General features: G+C 38.3%; 1 protein-coding gene across 7 annotated transcripts in view; it reads left to right on the plus strand.

The window, feature by feature from the left end:
- cdin1 (CDAN1 interacting nuclease 1) overlaps positions 1–20,345 on the plus strand; it is a 109,035-nt gene that overhangs the window by 29,271 nt on the left and 59,419 nt on the right. For all 7 annotated transcript variants that reach the window (XM_082143600.1, XM_082143596.1, XM_082143597.1 and 4 more), the window contains 3 exons: positions 101–165; positions 2,203–2,263; positions 11,515–11,587. In XM_082143600.1, coding sequence (XP_081999726.1) covers positions 101–165; positions 2,203–2,263; positions 11,515–11,587 — 199 coding nt within the window. The remainder of the gene's footprint in view (positions 1–100; positions 166–2,202; positions 2,264–11,514; positions 11,588–20,345) is intronic.

The raw sequence follows: 20,345 nt of genomic DNA on the forward strand, positions 1-20,345 counted from the left end.
CACTCTATATCCCACCGTACATCCCGACACAATGACTGTCACTGGGGATATTGTGCATGATGGGTGTGGAAGTTTGATTAGTTTGTGCTGTGTGTTTCAGAAGCGGATGAAGCGCAGCTTTGTGAGACATCACGCTCCTGACACAGTTAAAGGATACTATCAGAGGTAAGAAACAGTACACATGCATCACTGATGTGCTATTATAAAACATAATGGGAAGTTCAGCTGTTTTAAACTGACATGACATCCTAAAAATGGAAAAATAAAGATGTTTCATTGGTGGTGTAACATTCATACACAGCTTATTCACAATACATACACACATAATACAACACTAATGTCAATGAACCAGCTGACAGGTGCGAGAGAGGATGTGTGTTGATCTCAGTGCTCGATAACATCTTTGATTTAATACATTAAAACGAGAGCATACAAAATAATTTGCATTATTCTTGTTTATTATGAGTATTTCTTAATACTGTAACAGTGCAGTGATGATGACAACACTGAAGCAACACACATGGACGTCTGCGAGTGAAACACTCCTCTTCTCTGTGTAGATTACAGCTCTACTTTTCATCAGGTGCATCATGGGAAGCTTTAAACACTAGTGGAGGAAGATCATGTGATGAGGATGATGATGATGATTGTCCTTCATTATCTGCTCATTCATTTAGATTTATAAGTAAATAAATAGTCTACATTTACTTAATGAATAACATTGGTAACACTTTACAAATAAGGTTCATTAGTTAAAGAGTTAATGTATTAACTAACATTAACTAATAATGATAAATACATTTGTTACAGTATTTATTAATCTTTGTTAATGTTAGTTAATAAAAATCCAGCTGTTCATTGTTTGTTCATGTTAGTTCACAGTGCATTAACTAATGTTAACTAATGAACCTTTGATTTTAATAACATATTAGTAAATGTTTAAATTAATATGAACTAAGATTAATAAATGCTGAAGTATTGTTCACTCTTACTTCATGCTAACTAAGGTAGTTAACTAATGTTAGCTAATGAACCTTATTGTATAGTGTTCCCACATTTACTAATCTAAGTTGATGTTAATTTCAGCGTTTAAAATCAAAACATTAGCAAAGATGAACAAGTCCTGCAACAAACGTTTTGCTCAATGCTAGTTTATGTTAGTGTCGCCAGTGTGTGTTTGTCTGCAGAATCAAGAGTAACTAAAGCAGAAGCATTTAGATCCGCAGGTTAAAGGTCACGGGATCCTGCAACTAATCAGGGCTGTTTTTCCCGAAAGCATCGTTATCCAACTATGATCGCAAGTTCTGTTGTTATCATCAGTTCAACGAGTCTGTGTTTCTCGAAACTATAGTTCTAACGAACATTCTCAAACAGCATCGCAGAGTTGTGTGTGTGTGTGTGTGTGTGTGTGTGTAACGACAGCATCGCAGAGTTGTGTGTGTGTGTGTGTAACGACAGATCTCCTGTGGTTAGAAGAAGAGTTTCTCGTGTTCATGACATGTGGACTCAATAAATCCTGATCTTGAGGAATATAAGCTGACATTCAGTGCAATCTATATCTGTTATCTATAATACATACAAATGTAATTTACGTCTTTTAGTTTGTCAAGAGATTTAAAGTGTAGTTGTTGAAGAGTGTGCGTGTGTGAACGAGCTCTAGTGTGTAAGAACGAGTCTGTGATTGAATCTGGAAATAAAGCAAAACCACAGATGCCATATCCGTAATCTATAGCAAAAGATCTCGCATTAATTCGGTCTCTAACAGATTCATTAACAGTAGTTATTACTCCAACACCTGCGTGACATCATTAACAGCGTGGTTGAACGTCCAATTTGCAACAATACGGTTTCGGGAAACAGTCGAGACTCGCTATATGTATCGCACTATAGTAGTGAAGCACGAGTTACGGCGTTGTACGAGACACACCCCTGATTGTTGTTCTCCCAGACATCAGATACACTGATCTCCGTTTGCCAGACCTCTACAGGAGCCCTGTGTTGTGTTTCTGGTTAGCTGTGGTTAAGAGCGCTGGTGTGTGATGTGTGTGTGTGTGAGGGCTTTGTGGTTTCAGGCTAATGAACGGGTTGGGTTGAGTCTGAGCCCATCAGGGACTCCGGCATGTTCTGGCTGGTCTGCTCTTGTTGTCTTCTCCTCTCATTTGTTGACTTTCTTCCCCATTGTTGTTGTGTGTGGTAATGAAGATACCGCAGCGAGGCCCAGACTCGTCCCACAGACCCGGTTCTGCTGGAGCTCGCCAACCAGGTAATGACTTGTGCACAAACATCATTAACCCAAAAGATTCATTTGGAGTTTCCCCAGTCTGTTAGTACTTATACAAATTGGACTAATGGTTCTGCCTATTAACCAATGATTTCGTGCAATTATCCTTCATGGAAAAATAGTTGAGTGTGATTATCATAAGTGACGTTCATAAATGCGTCTGTGGTCTATTATTGACAGGGAGGTCAGTGGTTAATATCTCTATAGGTGAGCTGTTTACATCTCTGATTTCAAACCTTCGTTAAAGGGTTAGTTCACCCAAACATGAAAACTGTCAGTAATTACTCTCCCTCATGTTGATCCAGACCTGTAAGACTTTGGTTCATCTTCAGAACACAAATGGAGATATTTCTGATGAGATCTGAGAGCTGTCTCACTCCTCCATAGGCTTCTCTGTAATGGATATCTGCCGGCCCAGAAAGTTAGTAAAGACATCGTTAAAATAGTCCAAGTGACTACAGTGGCTCAACCTTACGTTTATCAAGCGACGAGAATACTTTTAGTGCGCAAAAACAAACAAAAATAGCGACTTTGTTCAACTCTTCATGTTCTTCTGTGTTTCTCTGAGTGAGTTCACGTAGTGTAACAGCGCAGCGCTTCTGGGTTGTACGTCAGAACAGAGGCTCACTATTGGCCGACGCTGGTCATGTGTGTTATGCATGTGATGCTGGCCAATAGTGAGCCGTCATTTGTATTTATTTTTGCACACAAAAAGTATTCTCGTGGCTTGATAAACTTAAGGTTGAGCCACTGTAGTCACTCATACTATTTTAACGATGTCTTTACTAACTTTCTGAGCCGGCAGATATTGATTACAGAGAAGCCTATGGAGGAGTGAGACAGCTCTCAGATCTCATCAGAAATATCGTAATTTGTGTTCTGAAGATGAACGAAAGTCTTACGGGGTTGGAACAACATGAGGGAGAGTAATTACTGACAGAACTTTCATGTTTGGGTGAACGAACCCTTTAAGCGTTGGCCATCGGTGGCGACGTGATCTCAGGGCCAGTGAGACGATGTGAATGATGTCACTGTTAACACTGACCAGTGAACGATGTTGATCCTCTCACGCCCTCATCATCACCTAACTGTGTTTTCACCATGTGATTCACACACATCTCATGGGAAATTATGATACAGCTTCCATTCATTACTGCATGAGCCTATGAAATCTGTTTCCTTTTGACTAAAATTCAGTTTTTTTCCCATTTAAATATTCCTTGATTCTGTGTATTATAATGTAATAGAAATGTATTATCAAAAATGGTGGTAATCTTGAATGCTTAACAATTTAATTTATCATTTAAAGTCCCCCTGTGGTGAAAATCCAGCTTTTACTGTAGTTTATATGTGTATGCGGTGTTTTTAATATGCTTTAAGACAAACCATGTGTAAATTCATAAGTCGACAGATGTATCTGTTGATCTCTTGAACGCATTGGCCAATCAGGGCTGTTTAGTTTAGTCAGAATCCACTCACCAATCAAACCACAGGAGTTTTGGTTCAGTTCTGCTCGCTCACGAATCCTCTCACAAACTGTAGACACTGGAAATAAGAGATTCACTGTGCAGTGGAGGCGGCGTCAGTGATTATAACACTTTCAAGGCTATACTGTATATAATCCATTGAATAATGTAAAAAGCCTTTCAATGACCATAAACTCGATAGTCAGCTAGAAAAATAACTCTAGAGAGGAGGAGCATTTTGACACATTTATGCGGTTTCACTTTATTTTGATGGTCCCTTTAGATATTCTGTTGACTATAAGTAACATTACACCTACATGTCTACTAACTCCCATTAGAGTATCGGTAGAGTATCAGAGTATCAGTAGCGTATCGGTAGTGTGTCGGTAGCGTATCAGTAGAGTATCGATAGAGTATCAGTAGCGTATCAGTAGAGTATCAATAGCGTATCAGTAGAATATCGGTAGCGTATCAGTAGTAGGGCTGGGTACCGAGTTCGATACTTTTTAGGTACCGACCGAATTGCCTCGATACTATCGAGTATCGAAAAATGACTTGTTGTTCGGTACCAGATTTCGATAACTAAGGGGTTAACTCGTCAGTGCTCAAACAAATACATATAAAATGCACAACGACACACCTAAAGTCACTCACGCACATACAAGCAAACTCTACACACACGAGACGTGCGGAACTCTCCGCGCACATACTCATATGAGAGGTGCGCGCTCACACAAACTCGCGCACATACTCAATGAGATGCGAGCACACACACACAAACTCTCCACACACATACTCCTATGAGACGCGAGTGCGCGCGCACACACACAATACCCTAAAGATGTGGATAAGTCGATCAAAAGTGTGGCTACATTACTGCAGGCTCGATGCCAACAGCGCACGATGCAGTATTTGCGGTAAAATAATTGTTGCAAAGACCGGTAACACGACAAATATGATGAAGACCTTGACAGTGCACGGAGTAAACATAAGAGCAGAAAGTTGCTTCGTCTTCGACTGGTAAATGAAGAGATACCTTGTTGATCACTCTGACAGTGTTTATATTGCAATAATGACCTACTGAATGTACACTGCCGTTCAAAAAATTGTTGGTTAGTCAGAATTGTTTTTCAGTAAGGATGCATAAAGTGATCAAAAATGACCTTAAAACATGTATAATGTTACAAAAGATTTCTGTTTCAAATAAATGCTGTTCTTTTGAAATTTGTGTCCATCAAAGAAACATGAAAAAATGTATCATAGTTTCCAAAATATTAAGCAGCACATTGTTTTCATATTTCTGAAGGATCATGTGACACTGAAGTAATGATTTTGAAAATTCAGCTTTGACATCACAGGAATAAATTACATTTTGAAATATATTCAAATAAGATTTTAAACTGTAATACTATTTCACAATGTTACAAGTTTTACTGTATTTTTGATCAAACAAATTCAGCTTTGGTGAGCATGAGCTCTTTATAAAAAAAAAAGTTGTTCCTTTGTGCACTGGCTAAGGAGCATGAGTCAAACGGAAAAAACAACGTTTTTTCTGAGGTAATGTGTTATGTAATCTTGTTAAAATGGATTTCATAAAATTGGTATCGAAAAAAGTATCTTTCAGGAACCGGTATCAAAATCAAGGTATCGGTATCGGTATCGAAATTTTTGGAACGATACCCAGCCCTAATCGGTAGCGTATCATCGGTAGCGTATCAGAGTATCGGTAGAGTATCGGTAGAGTATCGGTAGCGTATCGGTAGCGTATCGGTAGCATAGCGTAGCGTAGCGTATCGGTAGCGTAGCGGTAGAGTATTAGTAGAGAATTAGTAGACTGTTAGGGTTAGAATAAGTTGACATGTAGTTGCAAATATACTTATAGTCAGTAGAATGTCTGTCTGAGGAGCATCACAATAAAGAGTTAGCAGATATTAAGCAGAGAGTCTACTGATACTCCACTGATACTCTACTGATACTCAACTGATACTCCACTGATACTCTACTGGTGCTCTACTGATACTCCACTAATACTCTACTGATACTCTACTGATACTCTACTGATACTCTACTGATACTCCACTGATACTCTACTGATACTCCACTAGTACTCTACTGATACTCCACTAGTACTCTACTAGTACTCTACTGATACTCCACTAATACTCTACTGATACTCTACTAGTACTCTACTGACACTCCACAAATACTCTACTGATACTGTACTGATACTCTACTAATACTCTACTGGTACTCTACTGGTACTCTACTGGTACTCTACTGGTACTCTACTGATACTCTACTGGTACTCCACTGATACTCCACTAGTACTCTACTGATACTCCACTAATACTCTACCAGTACTCTACTGATACTCCACTAATACTCTACCAGTACTCTACTGATACTCCACTAATACTCTACTGGTACTCTACTAGTACTCTACTGATACTCCACGAATACTCTACTGATACTGTACTGATACTCAACTGATACTCTACTAATACTCTGCTAGTACTCTACTGGTACTCTACTGATGCTCCACTAATACTCTACTGATACTCTACTGATACTCTACTGATACTCCACTGATACTCTACTGATACTCCACGAATACTCTACTGATACTGTACTGATACTGTACTGATACTGTACTGATACTGTACTGATACTCAACTGATACTCTACAAGTACTCTACTGATACTCCACGAATACTCTACTATTACTCTACTGATACTCTACTGATACTCTACTAGTACTCTACTGATACTCCACGAATACTCTACTATTACTCTACTATTACTCTACTGATACTCTACTGATACTCTACTGATACTCCACTGATACTCTACTGATACTCCACTAGTACTCTACTGATACTCCACTAATACTCTACTGATACTCTACTGGTACTCCACGAATACTCTACTGATACTGTACTGATACTGTACTGATACTGTACTGATACTGTACTGATACTCAACTGATACTCTACAAGTACTCTACTGATACTCCACGAATACTCTACTATTACTCTACTGATACTCTACTGATACTCTACTAGTACTCTACCGATACTCCACGAATACTCTACTGATACTGTACTGATACTCAACTGATACTCTGCTAATACTCTACTGGTACTCTACTGATGCTCCACTAATACTCTACTAGTACTCTACTGATACTCCACTAATACTCTACTATTACTCTACTGATACTCTACTATTACTCTACTGATACTCTGACAGTTAGTTGACATGTATTTGCAGAGTTACTTAGTCAACAGAATATCTAAAGGGACCATCAAAATAAAGTGTTATCATTTATGCAGTATATGACATAATCATTATATTTTTACTCAACATGTTCTTCAGTATTTAATGAATGTTGGAATGAATCAGTCATGAAAACAAGTGTTTATGACAGCCACCTTTTAAATAATTGGAGTAACATCAAGTAATTAAAAAGTTATGTTATTATTATAAAAAATAGTATCCAAATCAGTTGTTAATTTTATAATGTAATATTACAGTAAAACGGTTCCTGTATATAGCATTAGTTCAGAGAAAGAGAAGAGATGACATTTACTGTACCTGATATTTATCCAAGAGAATCCAAATCAAATCAAATCAGAATTGAATCAAATGGAATCGCATCCTTGTGACAGGTTTGGTGTCAGTGTCCGGCATCGCTGTGAACGTCAGACACACTCAACACACAGAAGTTTACAAGAGACACTTCATCACTTCATCAAGACTCATCATTTCTGACGCAGTTTGATCTTTGCCTGAGTTCAGAGTGATTGTGAGTCTGCTGTTGAAGGAAAGGTCTTCCTCATACGCGTCACATGACTCAGTTCAGGCACTCCTTCACGTTTACTCTGCGCTCTCTGCTAATTGCTGTAGTCGTAGTGCTTTATGGGTCAGTATATATCGCCAGATGAGCTACACTATAACAACTGATGAGAATTATTACTGTGCATGTGAGTGCATCGCCCATCCATGACCTGACACACACACACACACACACGCTCAAGTCCCGCTGACTGATCCCAGTGTGTGTCTCAGCGTGATTAGAGAATGATGAATGTGATCGGAGCTTCGCTAACGTTACTCACGCGTCTCAGGTGAGAGATCCACTCATGATTAATTTGAGAACGACGAGGACGAGCACCTGAATGAAGCAGGGAAACCTCACGCAGACGTCAGTGTTCAGTGTCGTCTCGAGTGTGTGTGTGTGTGTGTGTCCTCATGTACGGATGAAACGTGAGGCTGATGATGTGTTTCAGAGAGACTGAAGCTGATGATGAAAGCTGTCTCCTCCTCAGAACAGATGCGAGTCCATCAGTGTGTCGTGTTCTGAGTCAGACAGACTACATGTGATTTCTGCCAAGAATAAAGACATTTCTGAGATTGTTTATTACTGAAATTTCCTTTCAACCTGATTACGTAATGTGTGTCGCATCAGAGCGAGTGCAAGAGGAGCATTAGTGGTTAAAACTATATAAATGTTTATTTTGTTCTAAAATGTCGGCTGGTTTGTCTAGATAAGACTCTTATTCCTCGGCTGGATCGTGTCGAGACTTTGAAGCTGCACTGAAACTCACATTTGGACCTTCGACCCGTTGGACTCCATTGAAGACACTATATGGAGGAAAATCCTGGAATGTTTTCCTCAAAAACCTTCCTTTCTTTTCCACTGAAGAAAGAAAGAAGGAAAAAGAATGAACTAATCCTTTAAAAATTAATTATTGAAAATTAAATTTGGTAAATAAAACACTAATTGGAGTATTTAGTGACACTTAACAATAAGTTAATGTAATTAAATGCATGAACTAAAATTAACTAACACTGAACAATTTATGTGTTGTAGCATTATCTGCCGTGTTGCTTATTAATGTAACATTTTTAAAAAGTTTTTTTTTTTTTTGGTTAAAGCTCCATCTATTACAGATCTACAAGTGCAGATATCATCTTTTTTTGTAAATAATTGTGAAGTAAGTCGAGACTAGTGCTAGTGCAGTCATTACAGGTTGTTTCCAAGCAGCTTTACAGCGATAACAGGAGAATAATGCATGTTTGCAGCATTGACTAAGTGTTGAGGAGTGTAACTATTCAAAGTGATCAGACGCACCAGGGACAATTAACCAGGTGTGCAGATCTGTTCATTCCCTTTGTGACATGAGTATTAGCGTACTCCATGGTTCCTGCAGCTGTGATGAAGAGATGGCAGTGAGTTGTGTGATGAAGTGTGCAGATGTGAGTCGAGCCGTAGGTGTGCAGCTCTCGCATGTTCCTCCTTCAAAGCCACACGCTCCCAGGCCTCGCTGTAACCTCGCCAGAGTCTCATCCTGCTTCTGCAGTTTTAGAGGCTTTCTTTCCCTGAAGTTTCTCTGCTCTTCTGTGACATTCGGATTGAGGTGTTTCGTAGTGTAAAGTATCTCTCGCCGCATGAATACTGAGTCGAGTAAAAATCTATTAACTCTTTTAATACTGATGTTAAAGTCTCACTGTAGTCAATCATTTCATCCCTTAAAACTCATCTTTGATCACCAAAATTACATATTTGAAAGTTTTATGCCTTAAAATATCTTGAATGTAACTCGACACCCTTGCCTCATTTAGTATGCACGGTTCTATGAATATGCAAATGAGCCCCGCCTCCACTCACTCACTCAGCTCAGAGATCCACTGGTTGACGATCACACGTTGATCTGATTGGTTACAAGGTAGTTTGTGACGTCAGAAACACCAGCGATTTCAAAGCGTGTGTTTGAGACTGTCTTTGGTTCTCTGCAGTTTTAAGGAGGAAATACTCAGCAATGCTGTCGACTTATGAATCTACACATGGTTTGTCTTAAAGCATATTAAAAACACCACATAGACACATAAACAACATTAAAAGCTGGATTTACACCACAGGGGGACTTTAAGAATCGGTTGACTCGTCACACGCATGCTATAAACTAACAACAGTTGCTATCTTTCCTTCCAAAGTTGTGAATTTAACTCATGCACATATTGCATTTGCATCAAATATCACATAAAACATTTGGGAATGAAGCAGCGTTTCCATCCAGTGAGCCGAAGACAACAAAATCATCCCTTCCTCATAAACTGGCACTGAATATCACTAAGAAATATGGAGGTTGCTGCATTAGAAGCCACTGCATATAATCAGTTTGTATATAATAAATTAATTTTGGCCATTTAATAAAATTTAGTCCAGTTATGCCGTCCCGTCACAAAGTCACATGTCTTTTTTTTGTGTGTGTTGAATTTATGCATATTTTGGCGTTTCTATCCAGAGTTTTTTTTATACGATATCCAAAAATGCACATAAATACAGGTGGATAGAAACATAGCTAGTTATGCACTGATTTCATAACCATTATTAGGAATGTTTTGTGTAATTGTGTTATATTGAAATGCGTATAAAACTCTTGATTTGATGTTCAGAGGGAAACCGGTTCCCATCTCCATCCCTTGTTACAGTAACAGTTTCCATGACTAGGGGACAGAATGAGGCTTTAAACCGTTAAAAACAAGTCATGATTTTTATTACTAAAAGTAGGTGATTAAACTCACAACCTCAAATTAGTGGTTTTATTTTACCAGATAGAGTAAAATGTCATTTTTGCTTAAAAACTGAACATAAAAATGACCTTTTTATAAAATCAAATATAAATGAAATTGAAATTTCGCAGTAAGAACAGGGATTAATGCAATCGACACAATCATTTGGGTACAAATTGAAAAAAAAAAAGTTTTACACGCGTCCCACAAACTATTTAGCATACAAAAGATTTTTTTTTTTTTTTAAACACTGAATAGTGATTTCATAAATTACACTGAAGCAAAAAACTAATATAATATACAAACAGGAAAAGGGTAATAAAAAAATGTATAAATGCATAAGGAAGAACTCACACTATTACTAATAAGAAATGCAGTTTTACTGTATGTATTACTACAGTAATAGTCATATTAGTAATTCTGCAAACCTAGGTATTGCTTTAATAAATTTTTGTTAATGAATATAGAATTTTACTGCATAAAAAGTATAAAAAAAGAATATTTTTTTTGTTTAGATTTTCAACCGATAACATTTTTCTAATTTAAATAAATAGTATTATTTACTTCTGTTCTTATATATGATATGATATATGGGTAACACTTTACAATAAGGTTCATTAGTTAACATTAGTTAACTACCTTAGTGTACATGAACTAAGAATGAACAATACTTCAGCATTTATTAATCTTAGGTAATATTAATTTGAACATTTAAAATCAAAGGTTGTATTAGTTAACATTAGTTAATGCACTGTGAACTAACATGAACACACAATGAACAGCTGGATTTTTATTAACTAACATTAACAAAGATTAATAAATACTGGAATGAATGTGTTGCTCATTGTTAGGTCATGTTAGTTAATTTATTATCTAATGTTAACTAATGAACCTTATTGTAAAGTGTTACTGTTATTTGATATAGACAATTGACTTTTACATTTTTTATGGGACCTAAATGGTAGGTAATTAAATGGTAGGATTCTTTTTTTTGTGTGTTTTTTTACCACAATGAATGAAATCATCGTTATAATGTTGATAAAGGGGTTGTTGATGGTCCAGGAGTCATTGCTCTGAATGTGGGCATGAGATGTAAAGACTCCGTCAGTAATGATCCTCAGAGCTGTGTTCATGAGTTCCCTCTCTCTGTGTGTGTGTGTGTGTGTGTGTGTGTGTGTGTGTGTGTGTCAGGTGGACCTGTCCCCGGCTCTCCTGGCCCGTGTGATCCTGGAGTGTTTTCTGCAGGAGTGTGAGCCTTCAGTGCGTGAGTACAGCGTTTACTCCCTAACGAGAGAACACACACACACTCAAACACTGTTATTAATAACTCATTATCCCGAGCCTCTTCTGCCCGAGACCCAGCGGACGCATCGAACACACTGCTGTGTGTGTGTGTGTGTATATACTATATACAGACTATATACTATACACACAGCACAAACAGACTTTATACTTATATAGACTATATACTTCTTTAAATTGCAGTCTCTCGTGATTTGTTAAGGACACAAAGCCTTATGGCACTTTTGATTTGAGATATTTTGACAGATACTTTGCCAAAGCAATGGTGCAAAACAACATTAGAGACCTTTTCTGTTATTATGAGAGGTTTTAAATATGTTTTTGATTGATTATGAAACTAGTGGCACAGATTAGACTATTCGAGTCTAGGTAACTCATAGTTAGTATTAGCATTAGTGTCTGTGGTGTATTTGTTGGCACCAATAGACATTTTCTCCAGTATGGGTGAGAACAGATCATTATTGGATGTGCAGTATCGGTGTCGGTGTATTTGTGGAGAACAATATAGATGTTTTAGACAATATAAATATTTGATGATTATTTTTGTGTGAACAATTATTTTTTTTATGGCTGGTTCATGGTCAAAATATAAAATCTGGACTGTTTTGTCTCTAAATGCTTCAAGTGAAATCTGTGATCCACAGCATAAAGATGCATTTGCTGACAGAGACCGTAGTGTTTCTGTGCTCAGTGTGTGCGTTTTAGCATCAGTATTTGAGCAGAAGTTGGTGACGCTTGGTTTATACACAGCGTCCGCCATCTTCCTCTCCCCACACACACACACACACACACACACACACACACACACACACTCACAGAATCTCAGCGCGTCACAGGCACGTGTCGTGGGTTTCATCGAGAGAGAGACTCTAGTGCATGCAGTCGTATGTCAGTGTGAAGTGTGTGATTACTCTGGATGCTGTTATCCAGCTCTTGTCCAAACGCTCCTGATTGGACCTGTGTGTGTGTGTGTGTGTGTGTGTGTGTGTGTGTAGAAGCAGCACACAACACTCCTCTGATTATACATCAACACCAGCTCCAGAAGACCTCACTGACCGCCAGAGACGCTTCGGCCAATACAGGCAAAATACTGTGATAACGCCGAATGAAGCTCATATTTCAGGCATGAAAACATTGTGCGTAGAAAAACAGTGGACAGAAAAATACACGCTAATATTTCAATCCCTCTGAAGTATAAAGAGCTTTTGGCCCCACTTTATATTAAGTGTCTATAATTACTGTGTTCTAACGTTTAATCATTTGATTCAGTGCACTTATTGTGTACATACATGTTTTTACACTGTATTTATATAAAAAAAATATCTGCATGTAATTAATATCTGTAAGTACATCTATAATTGACCCTACTCCTACATGTGTATATATGTGTGTGTGTGTGTATATATATAGTACCAGTCAAAAGTTTGGAAACATTACTATTTTTAATGTTTTTGAAGGAAATGTCTTCTGCTCATCAAGACTGCATTTATTTGACTAGCTGAAGTTTATTTTTATATATTGTAATTTAGTTAATGTGTATTTTATTGCAAGTAATGACATTTTTTTTTTTTTTATATAGTTGTAGTTTTAGTTCACTGTAACAGCTGGTTTTCAATAACGGGATTTACTCTTAACCGTGTCCATATCAGACAGATATTCACATGAATAAAGGTTGTAATGCCTAATGAAGTGGGGGAATGTTTTGTTGGAGGTTTACAGTGTGTGATTATACACTCAGTTGTTTTGAAATTGAATTCCATATATATATAATTATAGGACAAAGCTTTTTCGGTTCAATTTTAATAGTGTGAGACAGTGGTGTAAAGTATTGGAGTAAATGTAATTAGTTACTGTACTTAAGTATCTTTTTTGGCTACTTTGTAGTTTTACTGAGTATCAAATATATTAGCAACTTTTACTCTCTACTTGAGTAAATTTTTGACTCCCAATACATTAGTGTTAAAGGGGTGGTTAATTATGATTTCATGTGTGAGTGCAAGCTGTTGTTGCTCCGCCACCTGTGCCGGGAGCAGCAGCTCATTTGCATTTAAAGGAACAGACACAAAACGGTGTGTTTTTGCTCACCCTCAAAAAGTGACAATTTTAACATGCTATATAAAAATATTTGTGGGGTATTTTGAGCTAAATCTTCACATACACACTCTGGGGGCATCAAAGACTTATTGTACATCTTGTGAAAAGGGCATTATACCACACCTTTAAAGTAGACTTGATTTAATTTTACTTAACATTATTTAATTATCCACTATATTAATTAGACCTTTTTGAAGGATATTGGTTTACTCATGGCCTTGAGACGTGAGAGATTGTAGACATTTAAGAGGCTGTTGTGTCTACCTTTATTTATCGCAATATTCAGGTGTTCAGTTTTAGTTCGATTTTTTTGAAAATAAACACGATTTCTCATCTTACAAATCAATTGTTTATTTTCACTGGCATGTCTCTAAGGTGTCAAGGTGCATTTTTGAGCTGATGTTCAGTATGAGTAAAATAAAATCAGATACTCTAAGACTTTTACTCAAGTTGTATTAAAATTGGTGACTTGGAGTAATTTTAGCTGTAAGGTATCTACTTTTACTCAAGTATGGTTTTCATGTACTCTACACCTCTGGTGTGAGAAGAATGTTCTCTGTATAATTATATATTTCCAGAGGCTCAGCCTTTCCGTTCTCCGTAGATTTAAATGAAAGTGGCAAGGCAAGGCAAGGCAAGGCAAGGCAAGTTTATTTATGTCGCACATTTCACACACTATGGTAATTCAAAGTGCTTTACACACAAAGGAATTAAAATAATCACAAAATAAAAGCAAGGAAAATTAAAACAGTTATAAAAGGAATTAAAAGAGATAGAAAGATGATACAGTTATAATACGAATTAAAAGAGTAAAAAAGATGATACATGGATAAACTTCTCATCTGGCAAAACACCGGTGTATCATATTTTTCACAGCTCCCAGTTTTACTCTGATATTTTCCCATGGCGATTATCAGTGAACCTTTGTGCTCACGCTCACCCCGCTTCACCACTGACTCTCCCTGTGTGAATATTAGACTTTTGTAATGTGCTGCTTTGATGAAACTCTGCCTGGATAATTGTCTTAGGTGGCCATTAGCTCACAGGTTTGTCCAGAGCTGTCGGCGAGCGCATCCATCATTCCCCGTGTTTCCAGCGCACTGCTCGGATCAATAGCCTCATATACACCAGACGCTCAGCCTTCGCACACCATCTTTTATTTTCTTTCATTCCTTTCTTCCCCGTTTGCATTTAAGAGACACAGAAAATGTGCCTTTGGGACGCTGAATATATATCCACTCACTTCAGCGGGATCAATAGAGAGTTTGAAATTGTTTCTGAAGTCTTTTCTCCAGTGAGTGTTGTGTCGGGGTTCTCCCAGACCGCTCCAGCGCTGCGCAGGCCGGATGGATGCGCATGTAAATAAATCAATACGTTCAGGGCATTTTCAGCACATATCGAATATGATATCAACATCTGTAATGCTTGGTCTTCTCCAGACGGCAGCCGGATCTTCTGAAGCCTCGACTTCACTAGAAAGCACATCAAATGCTGCGTTTTACTCCAGTCTCTTTGGTGTTTTGTGGCTCTGGGTTGGACGTCTGTTATCATGTCTAAACGAGATGATTGTTTCACTTTATCTTTAATTTTATTAATGTGCCTGAGCATCCAGTGAATAATGCGTATATACTGTAGACTTGACGAGCAGTGGGAGATTTAACTGCATCTTTTTTAAAGCAAGCGTGTTTTTCCATTTCTCCAACATGTAATGTGATATTAGATGAGTTGACCATTTGCCGGGTTTTGGATTTCACATGCACATAATTAAACCATACTGTTGAAAAACAACACTGGGTTATTGATGCGTTATTAAGAATAACTATCAGTCATAATTAATAATCTTGAATATTGCTGAATCTGAAGACTGAATGAACACCAGTAAACTAAAGCGCTTTACTAATGGGTTATTTAACTCAACCAAATGCGATTATTTTGACATATACAGCAAAAACATAATATTATCAAAGTGATTCGCTTTCATTTTCGGTCTGGATAGCACTAACCAATCAGAACTCAAGAAAAATAAATATGTGTATATTTTAGAAGTCACACAATCATGTTTTCCGAGTACTCTGCTCATCCCTACTCTGTAAAAAAAAAATACATTTGTGAATTATGTAGTGCAGTAGCATAATTATTAGTTTTTTAATTACGATAAAAAACATTATTTCACTAACTATAATGAAAACTATAGAAGGCGGTGAAAGAGACACATGTTTTAAAATCACAGTTCACCACAAGTAGCTTCTCCACAAGCTGAGGTAAATACTAAAATAGAAGTTACACAAAGTGTCACACAAATACAAAACACAATCATGGTCATAATGCAATGAACGTTAATTAAACAACATAAGATGTAACATAAAACTCAAATGTACATAATTAATAAACACTAATCAGGAACAATTGTTTAAACAAAATACCACAAAATTCAATCTCGCACAGTGATTAGTGGGAACAGATTCCGTTGTTTAAATTTAGTAGCCTAATTTACGATAAAATTATTAAATTGTCCTGTTAGGTCTATTAGCACTGTGTATGTACTAAGGGAACTAGCGTTTTTACAGTCCTTTACAGTTAAATTAACCTATTTGGTCACTCTTTATATTAGGTGTTTTTGAATACTATGTACTTGCATATATATATATATATACACAGTCAAACCAACATTTATTCCAACACCTTCAACATTTCTCACATTTTCAGTTTATTCGCTATAGTTTAGAAAATGGTAATAAAATATGACAATAACTCATTTGATATTTGACTGGTTTTGTCCATCCTTCTGTTAGACTGTCTCACACATGAATTATGTTGAATATCTGTCAGCTGTTAAATTTAACTACACAATTAGATAATACCAGTTTAGCTCAACCAGTGACCAAGCAATGCTTCATTTTGTTCAGTCTGTGTGTAAAAAGGTCGCATTAGCAATTAAAGAAAAAACACTTCAGCAAAACATGATCAGGTCAAAGTGTCTGAATCATTTTTTATCCCAAATATTTATAAATTTTACTGGTAGTCACTGTATGAAGAATATTTGGGTATTATATGTCACAGTTTACTTTATCTTGCTCTCCTCACTTACATAAATTAACTATAGTGTCCTGCACACACTAGTAAAAACCTGACCTAACCTCACCCATATCCACCTCATATAACAGGTTTGGTGGAGGTGTAATGGTGGGTTTAGGTGTCAACGGTGTAATTATAGATGTACTTACAGAAATTAATTACATGCATATATTTTTTAAATACAATGTAAAAATATGTATGTACACAATAAGTGCATTGAATCAAATGACTAATTGTTAGTACATAGTAGTTAAAGACACTCAAGATGAAGTGTGACTGTGAGGGTAAGTGCAACGGGCGCATGATTCTAGCCGTTGAATCGTGAGATCCAGGCTCTTCATTAGCAGCTGTAGGAGGCGGTGAGGTAAGCATTGCCTTGACAAGTATACTAATTACTAGCGTATACTAATTACTAGCGTGGATGGGGGCGTTGCAGAGCTGAGAAACGGGCCGAGCTCCAGCCCTGCTATCAGACACAATCAGACCGAGGCAGATCAGTTCTGCCCCACTAACCCTACTGGGACCATCACTGCTCATAAAACCACAGACGAAACGCTTCTCCTGCTCTCTCTGTGTGCCGAGGAGAGGAGGATGGGTTTAAAGAAGTAAATATGAAAATGAAACGAGGGCTTTAGGCAGCGGCAGAGATTTGCAGAGCTGTCCTCTGGCGTCTAACAGCCTCATCCATCACGGCCCGCAAGTACTCCATTCCTCTAGTATCTGTAAATGTTTTTAGATATTAGCCAATTTATATGCTCCCAGATTCATCATGGAAAATCAGCTTTAGCAGGGGCGCATTATCAGCGAGCGTCGCATCATGAAGTTTGATGTACGATTGCGTTGCTAGCGCCGTGGAGGAGGAGGGAGGCGTCTTGATTATAACCATAAGAAGAAGGATTTTTAATTAATAAACAAGCTCTGGGGCTCATCAGCGTCAGAGGCGATAACGGTTGTCATCCGTTATTTTTTTTATGACGATCGATGAGCTTCCGTCCAGGTTTTTTCTGAGTCTGATAATGGTTTCTCCTCTTGCCGGAGAGGTTGCGTGGCTTTTCTCCGCCTCATTCATCATCTCATCAGAGGTTGTTAAAGGTGGCTGTGTTTTTGGTAAACAGCTCCCGAACAACTCCCGTCTTTCCTCTTTAATATTCCCCTCCTCTGATATGGACGCCTCAGTCTGAATTTATGTCGACACGGGACAATTACATTAGATACGCGGTGTGTTTACAGTGTTGTGTTGGTAGGCGTCTTTAATAAATGTATGCTGATGCTGCGCAGATCTTCGGCTCTGTTGTTATTTACTGCGCCGTTTGTTCGCTGCGGATCCGCAAATGGCATTACGCCCCGGTGATGAATGAGCGTTAGAGTAAACTCATTTTAAAAGTGGCCTGATTTATTATCTCTCCGGCCTCCATTTTCATCAGGTCATTGCTTGGCTGAAACCCCACAATGTCAGCCGCAAGGTCACCCCTTTTTTACGATTATTCGTAACCCCATCGCTCAGAAAGTGGACGTGTGGATGGACAGACCGGGTGTGTGAAGCAGGTGGTGTTGTGTGATGTGTGAAATGCGATGGTGGTCAACCTCCAATTACGAGAGCTGGTAAGACAAGGGCTTTAATGGCCTCTGTTTGCCTTCGGGGAGCTCTATTACACACTGCTGTTTTGCAGGACCAGCATCAAATCTATAAAAGTACCATTAAGAGGAAAAAATCAATCAAAATGCCATTAAAGTGGAATAAGTTGCCAATATTGCTGATGTGGTTGCGGCTTCTTTGATTTTCCCTCAGATTATTAGGCGCAGCGGCGTAGTGACTTTGTTAAGGGAAACGAGTGTTGTTGGGGAGTAATATGTCTCCCGGCTTCATAAAGTTTGCGGCCTCATATTTCCCGCTTTATTGATTATCCATTATCATTTGTCATGAGGTGTCCTAACTCAAGGGGAAATATAGCTCTCTTCATTGCCGAGCGGAGCGCCGGAGCACCGTATGGATCTGCGTGTGAAGGTATAGCAATCTGGGAGAAAAATGAGCTGAAAACAAGGCGCCGCCGGTGTAGAGACTGCTGACTTGGCTTTGCTCTCCTTCAACAGGGGGATGAAAAAGAGAAGAGCTAGCGTTTGTTCTTCTCCAGCAGGGTTTCAGTGTTACGACACAGAGAGAGAAAACCTCTGAGATGCAGCCAATGAGGGAGGATTGTGTTTGTGTGCAGGTGTGAAAGCGATGACAGGGGTGTGTGATGAGTCTGAAGAGCTCAGTTCTTCAGGTGCTGTCCGTACACTGGAAAACAATATGGCCGTAGTGTCCGTGACGTTGAAGTTTCTGAAGAGCGTTTTTGAAGCCCAAAGTGGGCGGAGCCGGCCGTCGCCATCTTGGCAGCTGTATAACACTCCCAGATGGACAACACTGGATAACACTCCTGGATGGACAACACTGGACAACACTCCCGGATAAACGAAAATGTGCAGCGAGGCGGATTAGCTGAGGTGACGTGCCGCTAACAGACTGCAGACAAAAGGCTAGTAGTGACATCAGCGGCAATCCACCTGTCACTCAAGTGGCCACGCCCTTAATTATGCAGAACTTTAAGGCTTAATATAATTTAAACGAATGAGTTATAAAAAAAAATGCACCCCCCTCACAGTCGTCATGAAGGGCAAGATTAGCTATATAGACCAAAACTCTCTTCTGCAGCCGGTCTCCAGTGGCTGGTCGATGAATTGCAGTTTAAGTCACTTCCGTGTTGGAGAGAGAGAGAGAGAGAGAGAGACCGGAAGGTTCCTGCTTGATGCTGTCGCATTAGTGGACTTAGAGGCAATTCACATCCATTGTCAAAAACTTAGAAATGTATGAAGCTCTGCTCACATAGAAGTCACTTTAAACCAATTAGCTTTCTGTCCGTGAGCGAAGTCTACAAAAAACTCCCAATCTTGAGTGTTCCTGACTGGATTTCAACCGTAAAATTTCACCAAGCAACAGTAAATGTGACCATAACTTTACAGATAAGATCTATTGGGTTGGAGTGTTGAGATGCAGCCAGTGAGGGAGGATTGTGTTGGTGTGCAGATGTATAGCGATGACAGGGGTGTGTGGGTTGGGAATAAATTTTCCGGTTCTGGTTCGAAATCCGGTTCCGCCTAACGATTCCGGTTTCGGTTCTGGTTCCGATTCAATACATATTATTAATTATTAAGGAAAAAATGCACAATACTCAACTCAAACAATCCTTTTTGTGTTTATTTCTTCTACTTGTCAAATGAGATTTAACAGACTGGTAATGTCAAAGAAATTCAACATAATTAGCAATTTTTGCAAAAACACTTAATTTTTCTGAAGGGAAATCAACATTTCTGCATTCTCTGTGAGAATGTGGGACCTCTCCTATAGCTTATTGTATCTCCAGCGCTGGAGAAAACCCTCTCAGATGGGGTAGAATATGCTTGAACACACATGTAAGATCCAGACAGGTGAAACAGAATATTTTTTAAATCGGTTTAAATGATTGATTCATAAAGACTTCACTTGTTTCATTACTGGATTAATCGGCGCTCTA

Source organism: Leuciscus leuciscus, assembly GCF_965113295.1.
Source record: "Leuciscus leuciscus genome assembly, chromosome: 17".
Taxonomy (NCBI): Eukaryota; Metazoa; Chordata; class Actinopteri; order Cypriniformes; family Leuciscidae; genus Leuciscus; species Leuciscus leuciscus.